At 34.7% G+C, this 21427-nt stretch overlaps 1 protein-coding gene across 5 annotated transcripts in view; it reads left to right on the top strand.

Annotated features, from left to right (window-relative positions):
• LOC122037285 (AP-1 complex subunit gamma-2-like) overlaps nucleotides 1–21427 on the top strand; it is a 136619-nt gene that overhangs the window by 68838 nt on the left and 46354 nt on the right. For all 5 annotated transcript variants that reach the window (XR_006127598.1, XM_042596737.1, XM_042596738.1 and 2 more), the window contains 7 exons: nucleotides 10512–10675; nucleotides 11284–11338; nucleotides 12221–12343; nucleotides 12430–12525; nucleotides 13115–13242; nucleotides 18357–18461; nucleotides 18561–18835. Coding sequence is in view for 4 of the 5 variants with exons in the window: in XM_042596737.1 (XP_042452671.1) it covers nucleotides 10512–10675; nucleotides 11284–11338; nucleotides 12221–12343; nucleotides 12430–12525; nucleotides 13115–13242; nucleotides 18357–18461; nucleotides 18561–18835 (946 nt within the window). In the remaining variant the exon portion in view is untranslated. The remainder of the gene's footprint in view (nucleotides 1–10511; nucleotides 10676–11283; nucleotides 11339–12220; nucleotides 12344–12429; nucleotides 12526–13114; nucleotides 13243–18356; nucleotides 18462–18560; nucleotides 18836–21427) is intronic.

Raw genomic sequence — 21427 nt, 5'->3', positions numbered from 1 at the left:
ATGGATGGTGGCAGGTTTTGTGAGTACGAAAGATATTTCTAAGAGATGGATGGATGGTGGCTCGGATAATACAACACAACTGAGCGTCAACCTTCTTCCATAGAGGGCGATCGACGAGTTGAACATCTTCTTCAGTTTGAGTGAGATGTGTCTCATAACCTTGTCCAATAAGCCAAAGCTCAATGTGAGATGCCCAAGAGACGTAATTTTTACCATCCAACTGCTTAGAAGAGAGGGGTGCAGTGATGTGATTAGTAAAGATTGAGGTATCTGGCTTTGGGACGTCGGATGTATCCATTGATTAGTTTGGAAAGAACTGTGAAGAAAGGCTCTTGACTACTGGAGAAAACAGTGTCGAAGAAGACGAGGGTCGTGGTTGCACCCGAGTCTCCAGTGAACAGGATGTGACTGAGGAAGCAGGAGAAGTTAGTGGTGTACTCCTGATTCAACAATTGGAACAACCTCACAGGCGAGCAACTGCGGAAGGTGGCGTGAGGGTTGGTGTCGCCGATCCTCAGTGACGGCGGCTGTAGAACAACGACGGCGTGTCTGCGTGCGAAGAACGTCGGAGGAGAAGGCGTAACCCTTCTCGAAGGAGAAAGGAAGAAGAAGTGGTGCGGGAGGCGCTGTTCCGTGCCCTAGCAGAAAATCGCGAGGAAGCCGAGATGCTGCGTTTTCCTGGTTGTAAGAGACGCCTTGGTTGTACTTCTCGGTGAGTTGGGTAGCGGCGGGGAGGACGACGTTGGCCACCTGCGCGACAAGGACTCACCAGAGAAGACGCGGATGATAGGCTCCGTTGGAACAAGGGGAAGAAAATTAGGGTTTTCGCTCTGATACCATGTTAAGAAGAGAAACCCGTGTCTTAGGCATCACGGAGTTATCCTCTTATATAGAGGAGAATATACAGTATAATTATAATAATACCCCTAGTTATGTTACAATATTCCAACAGATTCCAATGACACATATAGTGGATCCCAGCTAGTGGGATAAGGCTTGATTGTTGTTGTTGTCCATAGATGTGTTATGTGATGGAGTATAAATGAATCTCTAAACCACATTACATAATTATCATCTACTTCACTCATTTATTATACTTTAACTATTACAATTATTAATTTTCACACACATACACATCAAACTAATATTTGAATTTATAAGTGTGCTTTTAGCAAGACATTTGTATATTTAGATAATTAAGGATATGTATGAGGATGTAATGAAAGTGAAGACTCCAAACATACTAACCAAAATGTTCTTAATAAAGATAAAGTTACATTAAGGATGAACTCTAAATTCATATCTTTTTACATTTGTCATGGATGAACACATTGGACATATTACATGTTGTTTGCAGATGACATTCTTTTCTTTGATGAGACACGTGAAGAAGTAAATCCTAAGCTTGAGTCTCGATGGGAAATACTAGATGTAAAAAGTTTTTAGCTTAGCAGAGTAAAGACAATATTTGAAATTTAAGTTTGATAGTAGTAAATATAACAAAACAATTATTAAGACAGGAGGTGATGAGCTTTAAATATTTAGGTTTATTTGTAAAAGGATGAAGGGGTTAATAGATGTTTTACCTAGGGTTAATAGTAGTAAATATAACAAAATAATTATTAAGATAGGAGGTGATGAACTTTAAATATTTAGGTTCATTTGTAAAAGGATGAAGGGGTTTATAGATGTTTTACCTAGGGTGCAAGAAAGAAGGATGATTGAATGAGGGAGAGCCTCGAGTGTTCTTTATGATCTTAAGGTACCTCTAAAGATTAAAAGGAAGTTTTACAAAACGACAATAAGATCTTGTATGTTATATGGAGCTGAGTGTTGAGATATGATTCAAGAACATGAACGAAAGATGAGAGTTGTAGAGATGAGGATACTAAGGTGGATGTGCGGATATACGAGGATTAATATGCTAAGAAATAAGAATATCAGAGAAAGTTGGATTGTACCTATTGAGGAAAAATTTTGATATACGTATTTAAGATGGTATGGACATATACTTAGGCGATCGATAAATGTCATAATTATGCGATATAAGATATAAATATGCACATTAATCAAGAAAGAGGGAGACTAAAGAAAATTTTATTAATAATGATAAAATATAATAAAATTTATTTAAATATAAATAGACGAGGATATATTAGCGGATTGAGCCTAATGGTGGAAGATGATTCATATATCCGACCCTATTTAGTGGAATAATGACTTGATTGTTGTTGTTTTAGTAAGTCATTTTTAATGATTGAATTTAATGGGCTTGGATAAAGGGGCAGTCATGTTGTGGAAAAAGGGACAACTACAATGCAATCAACAAAAGAGGATGGACCAGATCTCGTGATTTGGAGTGCGTGCTAGAGAAGGGCTTGATGGTGCTATGACATTGTTGCAAGAGTTAGTTAGTTCTCATATAGGCAAGGGCAGCAATATTTGGTTTTATGTTGAGTTGATAAGTTGCTGAAGATTAAGAGTATGTGGAAAAGGAACTTAGAGATTTAATAGGAAATATTACAAAAGGCCCCTCTAGTTTAAGTGTGGAATTGTAGGAAGAGAAAAAGAACATAACACTTTTTTATTATTGTATAATTCACAAGGAGTCTGACTAAAATAGGAGAATGCAAGAGACATTAGAAAGGAATATTACAAAATAAAAATCTCTCTCAATCACAGATTTAATTCCTTTCCTTCTATGTCATTTCCTTAATCATATCAAATTAATTCCTTTCCTTCTATGTCATTTCCTTAATCATATCAAATCAAATCAGATCAGAATATTCTTTAATGTTGTCAAATCAAATCAGAATATTCCTCAATACTGTCAACACTCCCGCTCAAGTTGGTGCAAAGATATCTATTATGCCCAACTTGTTGATTTGAAATTCAAATGCTTGTTTCAACAAGCCCTTAGTCAACACATCTGCCACTTGCTGTGAAGTTAACACAAATGGCATGCAAATTATCCCTTCATCGAGTTTTTCCTTTATAAAGTGTCGGTCAATCTCAACATGCTTTGTTCTGTCACGTTGAACTGGATTTTGAGCAATGCTGATCGCTGCCTTGTTATCACAGTACAGCTTCATAGGAAGATTAATTTCCTTAGTAAGATCTTCTAGGACCTTCTTAATCCAAAGAACCTCACAGATCCCTTGAGCCATAGATCTAAATTCTGCCTCGGCACTGCTTCTTGCAACTACACTTTGTTTTTTGCTTCTCCAATAAACTAAGTTACCCTAAAGAAATGTGCAGTACCCTGAAGTTGGCCTCCTATCAGTGATTGATCCTGCCCAATCAACATCAGTATACACCTCAATCCCTCTCTTATCAATTTTTCTAAAGAATAGTCCTTTTCCTGGAGTCTCTTTCAAATATCGGAGAATTCGATATGCAGCTTCAAGGTGCTCTTTAAATGGAGAATGCATAAATTGACTTACCATACTCATAACAAAGGCAATATCAGGGCATGTGTGTGACAAGTAAATCAATCTTCCAGCCAATCTTTGGCACCTTCCTACATCTGCAGGAGTTCCCTGTTTGACTTCTCTAAGCTTAACACTAACATCTATTGGCGTTTCTGATGGTCTGCAGTCATTTAATCCAGTTTTTTTTAAAAGATCCAGAATATACTTCTGTTGGGTAACCACTATGCCCTTCTTGGATCTTGAAACTTCCATTCCCAGAAAATATTTTAGTTGGCCCAAGTCTTTAATCTCAAATTCTTTTGCTAAGCTTTGCTTCAATTTGCTCATTTCTTCAGCATCATCACCCGTCAATATTATGTCCACGTAAACAATCATCACTGAAATCTTGTTTTTGATGGATCTTTTAGTAAATGGAGTATAATCAGATTGATCCTGAGTATATCCTTGACCTTTAACAAACCTTGTAAACCTGTCAAACCAAGCTCTGAGGGACTGTTTGAGTCCATATATAGACTTTCTCAGCTTGCACATTTTATTCCCAAATTTCTCAGTGAATCCAGGTGGAGGTTCCATATAAACCTCCTCTTCTAGGTTCCCATTTAAGAATGCATTCTTCACATCTAGCTGATTCAATGGCCAATCAAGGTTAGCAGCTATAGATAGAAATATTCGTACTGTGTTTAATTTAGCAATCGGAGAAAAAGTCTCGGAGTAGTCTACTCCATAAGTCTGAGTGAACCCTTTAGCTACCAGGCGGGCCTTGTACCTTTCCAAGTATCCATCTGAGTTGTATTTCACATTAAATACCCACTTACGACCAACAATTGTCTTCCCATTAGAAAAATCCACTTTCTCCCAAGTAGAGTTCTTCTCCAATCTTTCATCTCCTCAAGAATAGCTTCTCTCCACTCAGGAACATTCAGGGCTTCCTAGATGCTGTTAGGAATGGATACACTAGTCAATTGTGAAATAAATGTACAATAGGAATGTGAAATATTTTCATAAGACATAAAGTTTGACAGGGGATATTTTGTACAAGATCTAACACCTTTCCTAAGAGCAATGGGAAGATCCAGTTGACTAGAAAACTCAGGATTACCTGGAAGATTGGGTCCTTGTGAATCATGAATTTCATGATTGAACCTCTGATTGGATACTTGAGGATGTTGGGAACTAGGGCCTTCCTTTTTCTTTGAATAGACCAGACCTTTATATCGTTTCCTATCCATTTCTGTTATTTCATTTTGTTCATTTTGAGATGGCATTATCACAGAATGTTCTTGTTTGTCGGTAGACTCAATATTTTTCCCATTTTCTACCTCTTTTACTTTTAGTGATAGAGCATCATTAGGAACAAGCGCAAAAGTTAAGTCAGATTTATCAACACATTCATCTTCATTAGGTTTGTTCTCCCCCTGAAGATGAGTGTTCTGGTATGAAGATCCCTCAAGAAAAGTGACATCCATAGAGACAAATATTTTTTTCGAAATTGGATCAAAGCATTTGTAACCCTTTTGATTGTTGGGGTATCCTACAAATATGCATTTATGTGCTTTTGGATCAAGTTTTGATTTTCTAGGATCAAAATTATGAACATTCCAAAAATTTTTAAAGGGATGTTTGTCACTAACCGAGAATCAGGAAAGCATTATGTGAAAACCTGGATTGGAGTTCTAAATGACAAATTTCGGGTTGACATTCGATTAATCAAATAGGTTGTTGTCAGAACTGCTTCTCCCCAAAGATACTTAGAAACCGTAGTTGTAAAACTCAAGGCTCTAGCAACTTCAAGGAGATGCTTGTTTTTCCTTTCAGCAATCCCATTTTGTTGGGGTGTATAATTACATGAACTTTGGTGCACAATTCCTTTCTTATAAAGAAAATTTCCCAACATATTGTTAAAGAATTCCATTCCATTATCACTTCAAAAAATTTTAATTTGAGTCTGAAATTGAGTTTGAACCATGTTATAAAAAATTTTGAACATCATTGCAGCCTCAGATTTTTCTTTTAGCAAAAAAACCCATGTGACCCTAGTATGATCGTCAATGAAAGTAATGTACCATCGTTTCTCAGAAAGGTCACCTTAGAAGGACCCCAAATATCATTATGAATCATAGTAAAAGGTGCTGATTTTTTGTATGGTTGAGGTTGAAAAACAGATCGATGATGTTTTGCTAATTCACATGATTTACATTGAAAAACTGACTGCTCTTTATTAATAAACAGCTTGGGAACCAACAACTTTAAATATTGAAAACTAGGATGACCTGATCTATAATGGCATAACAAAATTTCACTATTATTTGGAACAGAAATAGAGCTGAAACAAGTTTTATGGTCTGACCCTTCATTAAAGATGTAAAGCCCACCATCCTGTTTAGCATCCCCAATCATCTTCCCCGAGGTTAAATCCTGAAATTCACAATGCGAGGAACAAAAATTAGCTCTACAATTATGATCATGGGTGAATTTACTGATGGATAGAAGATTGTAGGAAAGGGTGGGAACATGTAGAACATCTTTCAATGTTATAGATTGAGAAATAGGTACTGGTCCTTTTCCTGCAATAGTAGCAAAGGAACCATATGCAATTTTGATCTTTTGATTCCCTGCACTTGGTGTATAAGAAGAGAAATATTACGAAATACCAGTCATATGATCAGTAGCACCTGAATCTAAGATCCAGAAGCCATTAGATTTGGTACATGCAAAGGTACCGATGGGAACAATACCTGAATCAGCAAGGGCACATGAAGAATTAGAATTTCCTAAGGATTGGGACTGAAATAGTTTTTGTAAGTGCTCTATTTGTTCCTTAGTGAAGGGAAAAGATTCTGAGGAAGATTGCTGCTTTGGATCTTAATAGTTCACATGAAGGACACGACTTTCATGTGCTCCCCCTAACTTGTTATCACTGCCCTATTTCCTCTTCCCATATGCATGGTTTTCCATGCAACTTCTCACGAGTGTGCCACGGTTTTCTACAATAGCCACACCAAGGCCTTTGCTTTCCTTGTCTATTTCCTTCAAATTCTGCACCATGAACTGCAAGAGCGGATCCTTCCATTTCTGGTTTTGATTCAGGAATATTTTTTAGCATCACATATCGTCTTGCTTCTTCCCTACGTACTATTGAGAAAACTTCTCTTAGAGAGGCAAAGGCTTTCGTCCCAGGATACACCCTCGAACCTCATCGAGTTCCTTGTTTAAACCAGCCAGGAACACAAATACCCGATCTCTTTCTATCTTCTTTTTATAGCGAGCACTATCATTTAGATTTTCCCAATCTTCTTCTTCAAACAAATCCAACTCCTGCCAAACAATCATCATCTCATTATAATAAGATGTTACCTCACGATCTCCTTGCTCCATTTTCCATAGTCGAGTGTTTAATTCGAACAATTGAGAATGATTGTCCAAATCTGAATACGTTTCTCTAACAACTTCCCACACATCTCGAGTTGTGGGTAGAAATATAAATGACTTTCCAATCACAAGATCCATAGAGTTTATTAACCAAGCAGTGACCATAGAATTTTGAGACCGCCACTGCTCGAATCTTAGATCCTTTGTGGTTGGAGGTTTGATTTCACCATTGAGATACCCAAGTTTTCCTTTGCCGTCTATTGCCAATCGTACTATCTGAGACCACTCAAGATAATTTTTTCCATTTCGTTTATGAAGAGTAATCTGGAGAGATCAGTAGAGTTGTCAGGAAGAAAACCCGCCATCGGTTGCTTGGGCTTTTGACTCCAAAGGCATCATCTCACTCCCAGCATCCAAAGATGCTGGACCAGAGCTAACCATGGCTGCTTTAAAATTCATCCTTACATCCTATTGCTCTGATACCATGTGGAATTGTATGAAGAGAAAAAGAACATAACTCTTTTTCATTATTGTATAATTCACAAGGAGTCCGACTAAAATAGGAGGATGCAAGAGACATTAGAAAGGAAGATTACAAAATAAAAATCTCTCTCAATCACAGATTTAATTCCTTTCCTTCTATGTCATTTCCTTAATCATATCAAATCAAATCAGATCAGAATATTCTTTAATGTTGTCAAATCAAATCAGAATATTTCTTAATACTGTCAACATTAAAAAATATCAAGTTTCTCCTTAATTTTAAAAGAAAATTAGCTATTATACAAACCCTAAGGAATAAAGTAAAATATTGAGTTAAATACGAATTTGGCTCTAATAGCAAATTGGTGTAGCAGAAATAACAAATTAATATAGTATAAATTGCTCTCATAATAAATTAATGTCCTATAAAAAAAATGCTCTCATATTAAATAAAAACAACACTAAATAGAATTGATGCGATTCGGGCAGTTACTATCTCACAAAAAGAAATAAATTTAACTTATACTGAGATTAAAAATTCAATTTTATTGACTTGAAAGATGATCAATAAAAATTACCTCTTTTATTGTTGTCAATGCTAACAAACTTGGAAAATATTTAAACACAAATTAGGAAATGCACCTATCTAATTACATTCCTACAAAACTATTTACCTTCTACCTTAAATATCAAAACTACTTAATAACCATGCCTTAAAATAAACAATTTCCATCTTAAAAGCTAATCATCTTAAAGAAAAAATCATGGCAAAGGAAACTCTTTAAAAATCTATAACCTTTAAAACTTAATTTCTTTATTTGCATTATGGCAGGCTGTAAGTTATTTTTCATTGTGGCCTTTGATATCAAATTAAGAGTGATGAAATATTTTATTACTGTTACTGTGGAAGGGGAATAGGGGATGGATTGTTAGAAAAATAGAAAAAAATTAAACATAATATAAATTCTAACCTTATTAAATATATAATTATAATTAAATTAAATTATTCTATATGCAAATTTGATTTAATTTTAAGTTGATCAAAATAAATTAAAATTAAATTTTCTTATCCTAAATCCTAAATCAGCTTTTAATTAATAATATATATCTATGACAATCATATATAAATAAAAATATTTTTAATTAATATATTTTATAAAGAAATATAAAATAAAATGAGCAAGATCAAAAAAGACTTGGTTAGCAATAATAAAACAAAATAAAATTTATTTAAGTATAGATGATGATATAGTAGGAGATAGAGCTCAATGGTGTAAAAGGATCCATATAGTTGACCCCACCTATTGGGATAAAGCTTGATTGTTGTTGTTGTATATTTTATATTTAAATGAATATCGAAACCGTATCGGCATAAAACAATGATAGGCGAAAATCGTAAGTGTATGGTGGTCATTAAGTAATAAAAAGATCGATCCCACACGACGATAAAATCAAGTATCAATCGAATTCACTAAGTAGGTTATCTAGAAAATCCTAGTTCGGAGTTTAATAGAGAAAGAAAACTAGTCGAGCATGCACAAAAAGACAAAGTGTTTTTTACTTTCCTACCTCAATGTTTGTTGATATGCATATGGTCTATCTTGAAACAGATAAACTTTTGAAATTACACCAGCGTGCCTGCCTAAACTCGACACCTTCTTTCAAGGCGACCTTACTAGAGGGACCGCTTTTTGAGTGAGGCTTCTGTCACAATGTCCCGCAGTCCTCTAGGTGTCATCTCTTACTTCGTGATGCCGAGTCGGGGCAAACCTATTATGCTCTGTGATAGTCAATGGCGTCCTCATGAGGTTTTGGGCTACTTTATTGTCCAATCCCTCATGTCTCGGTTCTTTATGGGTCGGAGATTTGGGTTTACCTTTTGGTCCTTCCCCGTGTCACGTGAGATATGAAGGTGCATGATTAGTGTCACAAACGTGTATGTGCAATAAAGCCGGATCATGAAACAAACATATCATGCAATAGAGAAAGATAAATAGACTATAAAAAGTATGTCAACAATTCATCGGGTTGCTCTCTTGTCCTAGAATTTAGAAAACTACTCTATGGAGATGGAGTTACAATTGAAAGACATTGAATTAAACATTCTACAAATCAAAACAGAGAGTAGAAAGAAGAAAACTTAGTCATGATTGTTGCTGTGTCTTTGGAAGGATCTCCAAGTTCCAAGGGTGGACGGATGACTTCGACGACTCCTTAGACGACGGTCCTAGGGTTTCCTGTCATGGGGAAACCCTCCTTGTTTAGGAGCCTTCTTGGGCTTTTTATAGCCCTTTAAACCGACCAAAACAGTTAGAAATTCCATAATAGGGCTCCGTTGTCACACCACGGCCGTACCTAGGAGGCATGGTCGGGCCGTGTTGCGCCAGCGACTAGGTTGGGGGTCGTACATGATAGTGTTATAGCAGCTAGGCCGTGTTTGGCGTTGTAGAGAAAGGCATGGCCGTGCCAGGGGCATGACCTAGTCGTATTGTGCTCTGTGGAGAGAAACATGACCTTGCTTGGGAGGCATGACTAACATGTAGATTTTGATTGCGGTTGGATGGGGCATGACAGCTTGTGTCAAGTGCTGAAAGCCTTGTTTTCGCTCTTTGGCCGGAGGAATACACCCGTGCCATGAGACAATGTCAGAGTGTGTTCCTTGCTTCAAATCCATGTTCCAAGGCTTTTATGCTCCAGTTTCGCTCTAGTTTCACGTTCTGTCAATGAAAAGGTACAAAGGGTAAATCTCTAAATGAAAAGAGTAAAAACAATAAAAAGAAGATGCAAGTATTCAAATGACACAGAATGCATGCAAAATAATACTAAAAGCCATGCATGAAATACATTCATCACATAATCCATTACTAAAAATGTATCGTTTTGGTCATAAACTGAACAATTTGAAATTTTAAACCTTAATTCATATATCATGCTTTCTTTTTATATGAAATGATTGATAAGTGCTACAAAAAGCCTCTCTCATCATCCTTGTTATTATGAGGAAAATAGAGATTTTAGCTATCTTTGGCTCTGATCTGGTGGTGATGGTATTTGTAAAGTAGCTTCACATAAAGTGCATCATTTTTGCATGCTTCATGTTTCCATCTGTATTTGTTAGTTCCTTGATGGAAATATAACTCTTTGATAATGTTGGTTGCTAATTCTGTTGATGGGTAACTCCTTTATACCATCTGACGGAATGCATCTTGTTGATGTTGTAACTGTCAGGATTCTGATGCTTCAATTAGGAAAAGGGCTCTGGAGCTTGTTTATCTTTTGGTTAATGATATAAACGTAAAACCTTTGACAAAAGAGCTTATTGATTATCTGGAAGTGGTGGATCATGATTTCAAAGGAGACCTTACTGCTAAAATTTGCTCAATTGTTGAAAAGTAAGTGCAAATGCTCACTTTATGTTATATGTAACTTCAGCCAGATACATGAAAAATCATATATTAAAATTACTATGTGGATGCTTCCAATGGTTGATTGAGTGACTTATGATGTTTAACATAGTTTCATATTTTTAGTTGAAGTTTCAGTTGTTAAGATGTTAATTTATTATGATGAAATTTTAAGCAATTGCTTATGATTAGCTTGTATCATTTATCCTTTGAAACCTATTTCTTGGATTCATTTGAAATATCATTTCTATTCCTACAATGCTTTTGGGTTTGTTTCGAATTTGGTTGTTTCTCATATTTCTAACTAGGCCTGTTTTGCTATTCTCTATCAGGTTTACCTAGACTATTAATTAAAAAAAGCTATTGCAAACTTTGAACAATTTCAGGACCTCTTTGTCCATAGAATTACTTTTCCATCCCTATTGTTGGAGTTCCCCATACATGAAACACAAAATGCTAACTGAGAACTTTTAATTTTCAGGATCACTTCACTATGTTCATAACTAGAGCATTCATGTTACACAGTCATATGGATTTTTCCTCTTTCTTTTTCATCAACATGTTATATGGAGTCGATTTTTGTTTTGCTTTTATAGGTTTTCCCAAGAAAAGAAATGGTACATAGATCAGATGTTCAAAGTGTTATCTCTGGTATGTGAAGTATTCTTCTGAATTCCTTCTCTTTTCAAAATACTCAATGTTAGTTGGTTTTGTCTGTTTTTTAGAGTATGTTTGGAAGTAAGCCTTAATTTCGAATAGTTCATGGCTCTTTGAAATTCCATCTGGAATTTCCATTGATTCTCCATCACTTTTAACTACATTTAGTTACCGAATATGATGGAACCACTAGTGCAATAATTCACTGGATTGTAAACGTGTCCAGCAGAGTCCAGTTCAACCATGTTAAAGTTTCTTTATTAGAAAAATAAATTTAGAAGTTTGAACCATTCTGCAATGCTGCAAATTTTTTACTAAAAAGTTCATTAAGCTTAACAGCATGAGTTTTACTATGGTTAACTAGAAGCGATGTTGTATTTATTAGTTAGGCTAAACATGATCAATTAAACTGATCTCTTTTATCAGTTTTTTAAACATGTCATGGATAATTTAAATCCTTAAAATTGTAAATTAAAAATATGCACAAATAAAATCTTAAATATATTTAAATTTCTCTTTTTATGAATATGTAAATAGTCTTATCTATCCTTGACCTTTGTACTTGAAGTCAGGTACGAGTATCCACATGAATATATTCAGATGTTATATGCATGATTTTTTCCCCCAAATTGAGACAGATGGACTTTGGTAGAAAAAGGTCATAATTTAGGACACGTGTACAAGACCCACTTACATTTTCCAAGACCCAAAACCAGATCTAGTAATCTCTTTAGTTTGGTTCATGCTAGTGCAAGCCTGGGTTATAGAAATAACCTCCACTTGAATCCTACTTTCATTGGCTTTATTTTCTTTATCTATAATCTTTTCCTAAATAACATACATCTTCTTTGTTTTCTCTATTTCTCTGATGTCTAGGCAGGGAATTATGTGAAAGACAACGTGTGGCATGCACTTATAGTTGTAATAAGCAATGCACCTGATCTTCAAGGATACTCTGTAAGGTCTTTATACAAGGCATTCTACACATCACCCGAACAGGTAAATGCTTTATGTTGATATTTATACTTTATAATATTACTTCTTTATGAAGAAAATATTACAGTTGTAATGAATTAATTGTCTAGGTAAGTTTAGTGCGTGTAACAGTGTGGTGCATTGGCGAATATGGTGAGATGCTGGTTAACAATATTGGGGTGTTGGAAGTTGAAGAACCAATGACAGTATGTGCATAGATTTCTGTTTAGTTATTTACTAGCAGTCACGCTGATACTTCTATTACTTTCCTTTTAATTGTCAACTTGCTGCTTAGTTTCATTTTCTAAAACATGTTAGGTTGTGATGGCACTTCTTTTTCAACCAATAGACAACTACATTTTTTCATAATTTCTTTTCTCTTATGTTATTTTGGTTGTGTTTATACTTTGAGGTTTTGAAATATGATTCTTTGCATTACTTTTCTGGTTATTCTTAAATCCATGTTGTTCATTGACATTAAAATATTGAGCCTCAATAACTTAGACTAGTTGTGTAGATATTTCGAGTATAATTTTGTATATCTATACATTAATTCATGGTCTTCATCCATCAACAAAATATTTTTTTTTTGTTTTCTTGCATATATTATTCATTATTGCCATAATCTTTCACGTTCTTTTATCTCCATACAATGGAGAACTCCTCTCCCCATGTGTAATGTGTACTCTTTCTATAATGATCATCTAAAAGAGAGAAGGATTTGCAGCATCTATATTTTCATGACAATTTTTTGTATTCTGTTAATCCTTCTACCCACTTGATAAATTGTTGCAGGTGACTGAATCTGATGCTGTGGATGTTTTGGAGGCTTGTTTAATTAGTCATTCATCAGACACTGCAACTCGATCGATGTCCTTGATTGCTCTTTTGAAGCTGTCTTCCCGTTTTCCACCGACCTCAGGGTATGCTATTCATTTGATGATTTGTATCCTTTCCATTTTTCATTTTTACAAAATTGAATGAGGTGCTTTTGACTAGCCCGGATGAAATTTGTGTGGCCACATCAGCCACCAGGTAGTTATGCTGAAAAATATATTTGAATGTTTATATACTATTATAATAAATTTGAGTTTATACCAAGCTTTAAAATTTCGACCGGTACCAAAGTTTCAGTCTAGAACAGAACGATATGGTTTCGGTACCGTGCTGTCAATACGATTTTGGTATTTTTTTTTATTTACATATAGTAATTATTAGATAAATATATTTGTTGTGTATAACTTAAAAATCAGTTATATATTGATTTTATATAAGTTCTCTATTATTGAACAACTTAATATTGTTAGAAAAAATAATTAAATATAATTTTTTTTAAAGAAAATTGATCTATCAATGACTCAAATTAAAATTGATACATTATAATATGTTACCTTACTAATACCAAAAACAGTGACGTGAATTAGATGGGGCCGGATCCTTTGGATCGCTTTTTGCGATCCAAGGGATGATCCCTTTACATGCATTGGTGGGGATGAATGATCCCCACCTATTTTACAAGTGGGGGTCATCCATCCCATCAATGCATGCAAAGGGGCCATCCCTTGGACCGCAAAAAACGCTCCAGAGGATCTGCTCTTGAATTAGATGGAAGCATTGATTCTCGTAATATTCTACTTAGGTCAACTCTATAGTTCTTCAACACTTAGATTAAATAATCATAATTATATAAATTAATACAAAGATGCTATTTTATATATAATAATTATATAAATTAACTATTTATTTATTTAATTAATTATTAATTTAAATAATATATATTTAAAATAGTAAAAAATATCAAAATATCAATTACACATTAAAACAGTAAAAAAAAAAAAGGAAAAAAATATCAGAATATAAATTTGATATATTAGAATTTTTAAATAAAATTTAAAATAGTAAAAACAATTTTAGAATATCAATTAATAAAATTAATATTTTTAAAAATTTTAAATTATTTTTTTATATATTTTATTGGGATAATTTAATTAAGGTTTATCAAAGTCTTTTCGAAATATCTCACTTAGTTGGGAATTGTTTGAATTAAATAAATTTCAATTTTAATTTGCATAGTGATATCACTAGCGACATCACCCCCGGAGGCCTGCGGTGGCCGTGCCCCACAAGTACGCTTCCGGTGCCACTGGAGGCGCGCGCGTGACGCACGGCTGACGCACACGAAATTAGGTGCTTATTGTGCCGATTTCGCTCCCCAAGTGGAACGAAAAATTGTTTGTATTGCCCGGCACGGAACGGTATTTCAATCGTTGGTTTATACAATATTTTGAGTCTAAGAATCTTCTAATTATAATTATGACCTGTTATGACTTTGATAGTCATCTTTGTATCTGATTTGTTCACTACACTCCTTTTCCTTTCTTTATTTTAAGAGTGGAAGTATTTCAAACTTATATTTAAATGAAAGAACACAATCCACTTCTTCATTACCTGAGTAGTTGTTTGATGATTGTTTCCACGTATCACGAAGTAATTTTTCTTATTGCTTAGATTTTTTTTCTACTTTTTAAAATAAGACTGTGACACTTCTATCCTCTTCTGAGTGTCTTATTACTTGCATTGTTCATGTTTGTAAATAGATACTGTAGACCTTGTTACAACATCCTTTATCCCATTAAGTGGGGTGACTAATATGATCGTCCGATGCCATTGGGCTCGATTTCTTACTATATCTTAATTTTATCTTGTTTTATCATTGCTAATCTTTCTTTTCCTCAATTAATGTGGATATTTGTCATGGTTTCATATCATCTAAATGAATATTGATTGGTGCCAAAGTATATGTCCATACTATCTTAAATGTGTTTTTAGAGTTTTCTATCAATAGATGCAACCTGACTTTAACTTTAATTCTCATTTCTTATTCTGTCCATCATTGTATGCACATCCACTAATATTGTCATTTCTATGATTCACATATTCTGCTCGTATGTTTTGCTCATAGTTCAACATTCAGCTCTATATAATATAACAGGATTAGTTATTGTTTTGTAAATTTTCTCTTTAAGCTTTAGATGTATTTTACGATTACAAAGAACACTTGACTCCTACATTTCAACCATTGTTTGTATCCTATGTAAAATATCTATCAACCTCTTCATCCTTTTGCAAATACGATCCTACATACTCAAAAACTTTCAATACTTATCAATTCCTTACTACATCTATTACTACTATACTTAAATTTCATATATTTTGTCTTTACTAATTCTAAAACTTTTTACTTCCATTGATTCCGTCAAAATTCGAGTTTAACATTTATTTTTTCACATGGCTAATTGGCCAACATAATGGACTTGGAGTTGAGAATATATCTTGTTACTTTCTATAAATTATGTCAGATGTTGATATATGACTTATTTTTAATAAAATAAATTTATCAACGACAGTTGGTTTGCAAAATCTTATGCATCCCCCCTCCACCTAAAGATTTCATAATTGCCATAACTCCTAAGAAGACTAGAGTGATTAGGAATAAACTATAATGACTAGGGTGATTAAGATGATTGCGAATCAATCCAAAATGGTGATGGGGTAACCAAAAGAGTAGAAGACAATGCAAATATATTCATTCAACTAGTACAATCTACAAGACTCATGCTCTACTATGCCAAACACTTTGTCCTTGAATCATGAATAAAAAAGGTGTCATCAAACTAATTTATGGTAAGCTCAGTGCAGATTGGATATATAAAATATAAAGGATAGGGATAACAGTGGTGAAGGAAGAAGATCCGTAACGTACTTAATCTTAAGTGAGACTAACTGGAAATTTTGACATTACTTGTACATGTTGGTTGTGCAAGAGCAAAGAAAGAGTAGATATTACTATAAATGTCCTCAGATGCTCCCTAATCTAGAATCCAAGAGGATGGTCTATAAACTAGTAGATGAACTTCCATGAGCTAAAAAGTTGCTAAAATGAAACTTTAGCTACTAACTTATTATTTGAGGAAACATTAATACTCCTTAGCAGGAACTATAATAGAGGAACTAGACTAAGATGATCAACCATCTGGGGAAGTGGTGTCTAATATATGGACACAATGACTAGGTGGATAACCATGGCGAGAGTAGCATACATTCCTGACATGCCCATGTTTCCTACAATGAGAATACTTGGGATTTTCCTTTTTTTTTTTCCACTAGCATGACCATCATGGACCTTATGGATGACCTCCTTAACCATTCATGGGCTTCTAGATGACATCAAAACTACTAGGGTGGTTTATCCATCATAAGGCAATGGCTGGTGGAGCTATGTCGGAAGCTCATAGCATGTACATGTAAAATAAAGTTGGAATGGAAGAGCCTCACATGATTTGAGTCTTTAGTCTCACCAACTCAAGATGAACAAAGCAAATAGGAGTTTTATCTAAGAAATCTTGCATAACTCCAACATCTGAAGTTATATGAGAGAAACTTTTGAAAACTATTGCAAAAGTTTATGGCTAATGTGAGTGGCAATCTCATTGTTTGATTGACTTAATTGGAAGAGATTCCTAATCATGATATAGGCTTAAGAAATGGCACTTGTGTATACCTGTATACAGGCCGCTAGCTTGTGCCCAAGTCTTCTAGCAATAGAAAAAAAATGTTGAAGGATTAATGGACTGCCAAAGGACTACAATTAATTGATAATCATTCCTCTACCATGTGGTTTGATAACTTAGGAATCTTGGTAGCTCAATTAGTGAGTGAGGTGTTTCAATTGACCTTGGCCCGTTGACTAAAATCTAATTGTTGTGATCCACAAAACATACTTTTTCTTTTTCATGTTTGTGTGATAATCATCATGGAGCTAGCATGGCTAAAAGAATAGTGTTGGGAGTTATTGGCGATGTAGTTGAAGAATTATACATTTTAGATTCAGGGAAGTTATGGACAGGATTTAAAATTTCATTCTGTGCCGGGCAACAAGCAAAATTTGTTGTTTTGCCCCGTCGCATGACATTGACATTGCGTGTTGTCGTGGGGTCGCGGAGGCGTCATAATCCAGATGTCCTCGACTCTCGGAGGTCGCCACAATCAATTCTGCGGGTTGCTGCGGGGATGCTTGCGGGCGGTGGTGCGATGCAGAAAGAGAAACCTTAGGTTAATTTTAATCTATATTAATAATTTCAATAAACTCTTTTCCATAATAGGATAATTTAAATAGACGTAATCAAAGCCTAATAAAACTATCCCATATATTTTATTTTCAAAAATATATAATAAAATTTTTATTTTTTTATTTTTATATGATCTCAACTTTTTTCTTTTTCTTAAAAAAGTATTTTGAATTTTTTAATATTTAGATTTTTGATTTTTTTTAATTAATATATTTTATATTTACAAAAATACCAAAATCATATCTGGATGACATAATACAGTACTAAAATTATATCGTTCTATTTATAAATCGAAATTCCGATACGACTAGAGATTTTAAACCATGGTTATGGACGATTCACCAAACAAGTTTCTAAGGACATTATAACATTTAGATGGCCTGTGGTAGCTACAAAAACTTAACCTAGGAAAGATAAACTTGGTTTAATATGGAGAATAGATCTAATTGCTTAGAGGAAGAGTGGATTTGAGTTGGTATCTGATAGAGACATTGACATTTTTATTAAAGGAGATTGTGGGCGATCTTGTTCTTGATTAACCTAGTAGTAAATATCTATACTAATCAATATTTTTTTATTAATATATTTTTTATTTAAAAAATACTAAAACCGTATCGGCACAACACAAATCGCTCCGGTTATAAATCGAAACTCTGATGCAGCTTGAAATTTAAACCATGATTATCCTAGCTTTAAGAGTTAAGAATGTCGTTGAACTTGTATAATATTTCTTCATTGTTTTTTTGCTACATGCCTTTAAAATTCTGTATAAAGTGGAAATCTAATACACCAAATGGTTGTTTTCTAGATTGTACATCTCCTAGGATTCTTTTTTCACTTAGCCTCTCATTTTACCTATTCTTCTATGGAATTCCTGTCAATATATTTGTTCTTCATTAATTATCCAGGAGGGTTAAGGAGATTATAACGGTTCACAAAGGAAGTTTTGTGCTTGAATTGCAACAAAGAGCAATTGAATTCAACTCCATAATACAGAGACATCAAAACATAAAGTAAGCAATTAATTTACTAACTATCATTTCAGAATAATAATATAGTGAGACTTTTTGTTATTGTAATCTATGATTACAAAAGTTATTGTGAATCTGCAGATCTTCTTTGGTTGAGCGAATGCCTGTTCTGGACGAGTCAACTGTTATTGTTAAGAGAGCTGGGCCTTCACAAGCTAGTATTTCAACTGAGAAATCTAATCAACAACCACCTTCTGGAACTTCACTTAAGCTTCCAAATGGTGTTGCAAAACCAGCTGCTGCACCATTGGTTGATTTACTTGATTTGAGTTCTGATGATACTCCTGTTTCTGCTCCAACCTCTAATGATTTTCTGCATGATTTGTTGGGCATTGATTTGACAAACTCATCCTCAGGTTTCAACACTCTGTTCCACTAAGTAATAAACACCTATAAAGTTTAGGATAAGTTTCTGTTTGCATTTGGTTGGACAAATTTATTCTAATTTTCCTACACGTGATAAAGTTTTTTTTGGTCAATTCATATTGCCACCCGACAAAAATCTAGCTTCTTTTGCAGGAAACTAGCTTTAGAGGTGAACTTTATATTCAAAGAAAAAGAATGTGTGCTATAGTTAATGTTTCCTAATATTGTTGAGAACCAAATAAAAATATTTAATGTAGCCAGGAAGGCCATTTGATAATTTTCATTCTGACCATGAAAAATCTTTTCATGAGGTGATTTTCCAAATAGGAAGGCTAGGTGCTGATGATCTCTATCTCAGTAGGAATGTTGGATACACGCATTTGACTTGTCATGCTGGTTTTGTTAAAAAGGGTACCAAAGCAGGTCTCTTACATTGGGCGGGATGGGCTGGGTGGCACAGGTGTGGGTGATGAGATCAAGAATGGACTAGGTCATTGTTTTAGGCTTACATTAAGTATCATGGACCAATGAGAATGGGATTTATGTCAGGTGCCTAAAGAGGAAAGAAAGAGGTTGATTAGATCAGAGGTGAAACATGGCCTAATGGGTGACACCTATCCTACTGGTTAGTTCTGTGTTGGTGTACTTTTAGTTTGTGGTAACATGGTTTGAACTAGCTCATGATTATGGCCCTACAAGTTTTGGGCTTTTGGCTTTTGTAAACAAGATGGAAGCCAAGTGCCTAAAGAGGTAGTAAGGTTCTTTATTTAGATGGAGGTGATACATAACTTAATGGGGGTAAGGGGAGAAACCTAGCTAAGCTAATCTTTTGGGTTAGTCTAGACTTGTAGTTGTAAAAGAGAAAGAGATCGTATATTTCTCATCACAATAATCCATTTACATGTAGGTATTTAGGTACATAAGGAGGGAAAGAGGATCCTATAATTATGATATATCTATAATCAAGCTAATCTAAATCAATTATAATCCCTACAATTAAGGGAATCTTCGGAAGTATTCAACACTCCTTAAGCTGGAGCATATATGCCAATCATATTCAGTTTGCCACAAAGTTCTGAGAATTGTTTTCCTCTTAGTGCTTTAGTGAAGACATCGACAACTTGGTTGGATGATATGAATGGAGTGAGAATTTTCTAGCTCATTACACACTCGCGAATAAAATGACAGTCAACCTCAATATGCATAGTTCTCTCATGAAAAATTGGGTTACTTGCAATGTGAATAGCTGCTTGGTTATCACATAACATTGGCAGTGGTTCATTATAGTGAACTCTAATTCTTCAGCCATAACATCTCGGTACTTTGTGAGCCATGGCTCTGTACTCAGCTTCAGGTAGTCGACCTAGCAATAGTAGTTTGTTTCTTACTTCGCTATGTTACTAGATTTCCCCTACATAAGTGCAATACCCGGAAGTGGACCGCTTGCCAATCTTAGATCCAACATAGTTGGCATTAGAATAAGCTTCGATCATTAGGTGCCCATTTCTCTTAAATGACAACCCTTTTCCTAGAGATATTTTAATGTACTTAAGAATCCTGATAGTGGCATCCTAGTGAATTTGCTTTGGCTTATCCATAAAACGGCTGACTATTCAAATTGCAAAAGAGATGTCAGGTCTCGTTACAATTAAGTATATGAGTTTCCCAATAAACCATCTATATTTTGCGTTATCCTCAAAGAAGTTTCTATCATTCCAAACACTTGAATTGATATCCATAGGTGTATCAATCGGCTTCGTTCCAAGCAATCCAGTTTGTTTGAGTAAATCTGTAGCATACTGCCGTTGGCATAATGAAACTCTAGATTTGTTGTGAGCAATTTCAATTCCCAAGAAATACTTAGGATGCCCCATATCTCTCGTCATAAAGTGTTGCTGCAAATACTTCTTAGTTTCGTCTATCCCACATATATTACTATTGGATATTAGGATGTTATCAACATAAATAATAAGAATGATAATTCCATTCGTGCTCTGTAGTACAAACACAGAATGATCTGATTTGCACTGTTTGAAGCCAACAACACTGATTATATACGTAATTTATCAAACCAGGCTCTGGGGCTTTGTTTAAGACCATAAATAGCCTTTTCAAGTTTGCAAACCATAGTAGCATTCTCCCCCTAGCAATATACCCTGGAGGTTGCTCTATAAATATAGTCTCGTGCAAATCTCCATAAAGAAAGGCATTCTTTACATCTAGCTGATAGATTGGCCAAGATTGATTAACAGCCGAGGAGGAACTCTAGTAGAATTCAGGCGAGCAATAGGAGAGAACGTTTCAAAGTAATCAACACCATAAGTATGTAAATTCTTTGGCCACTAGAGGAGGTTTGTATCGATCAATAGTACTGCTAGTTTTAAATTTCATAGTAAATACCAACGATAGGTAACAATATCAATGTAAGGTGGTGCAGCCACCAACTCCCAAGTACCACGAGAGATAAGAGCAAACATTTCCTCATTCATTGAAGTTTGCCAAGCCAAGTGTTGATAAGTCTTAGAGTAGAAAGTTGGAACTTCTGTAGATGATAGAGAAACAACAAAAGCGTGGAATGCAGG

This window comes from Zingiber officinale, unplaced genomic scaffold (genome assembly GCF_018446385.1).
Source record: "Zingiber officinale cultivar Zhangliang unplaced genomic scaffold, Zo_v1.1 ctg250, whole genome shotgun sequence".
In the NCBI taxonomy this organism is placed as follows: domain Eukaryota; kingdom Viridiplantae; phylum Streptophyta; class Magnoliopsida; order Zingiberales; family Zingiberaceae; genus Zingiber; species Zingiber officinale.
Note: the sequence above shows the minus strand (reverse complement) of the source record. Positions and strands in the feature narration are given on the sequence as shown.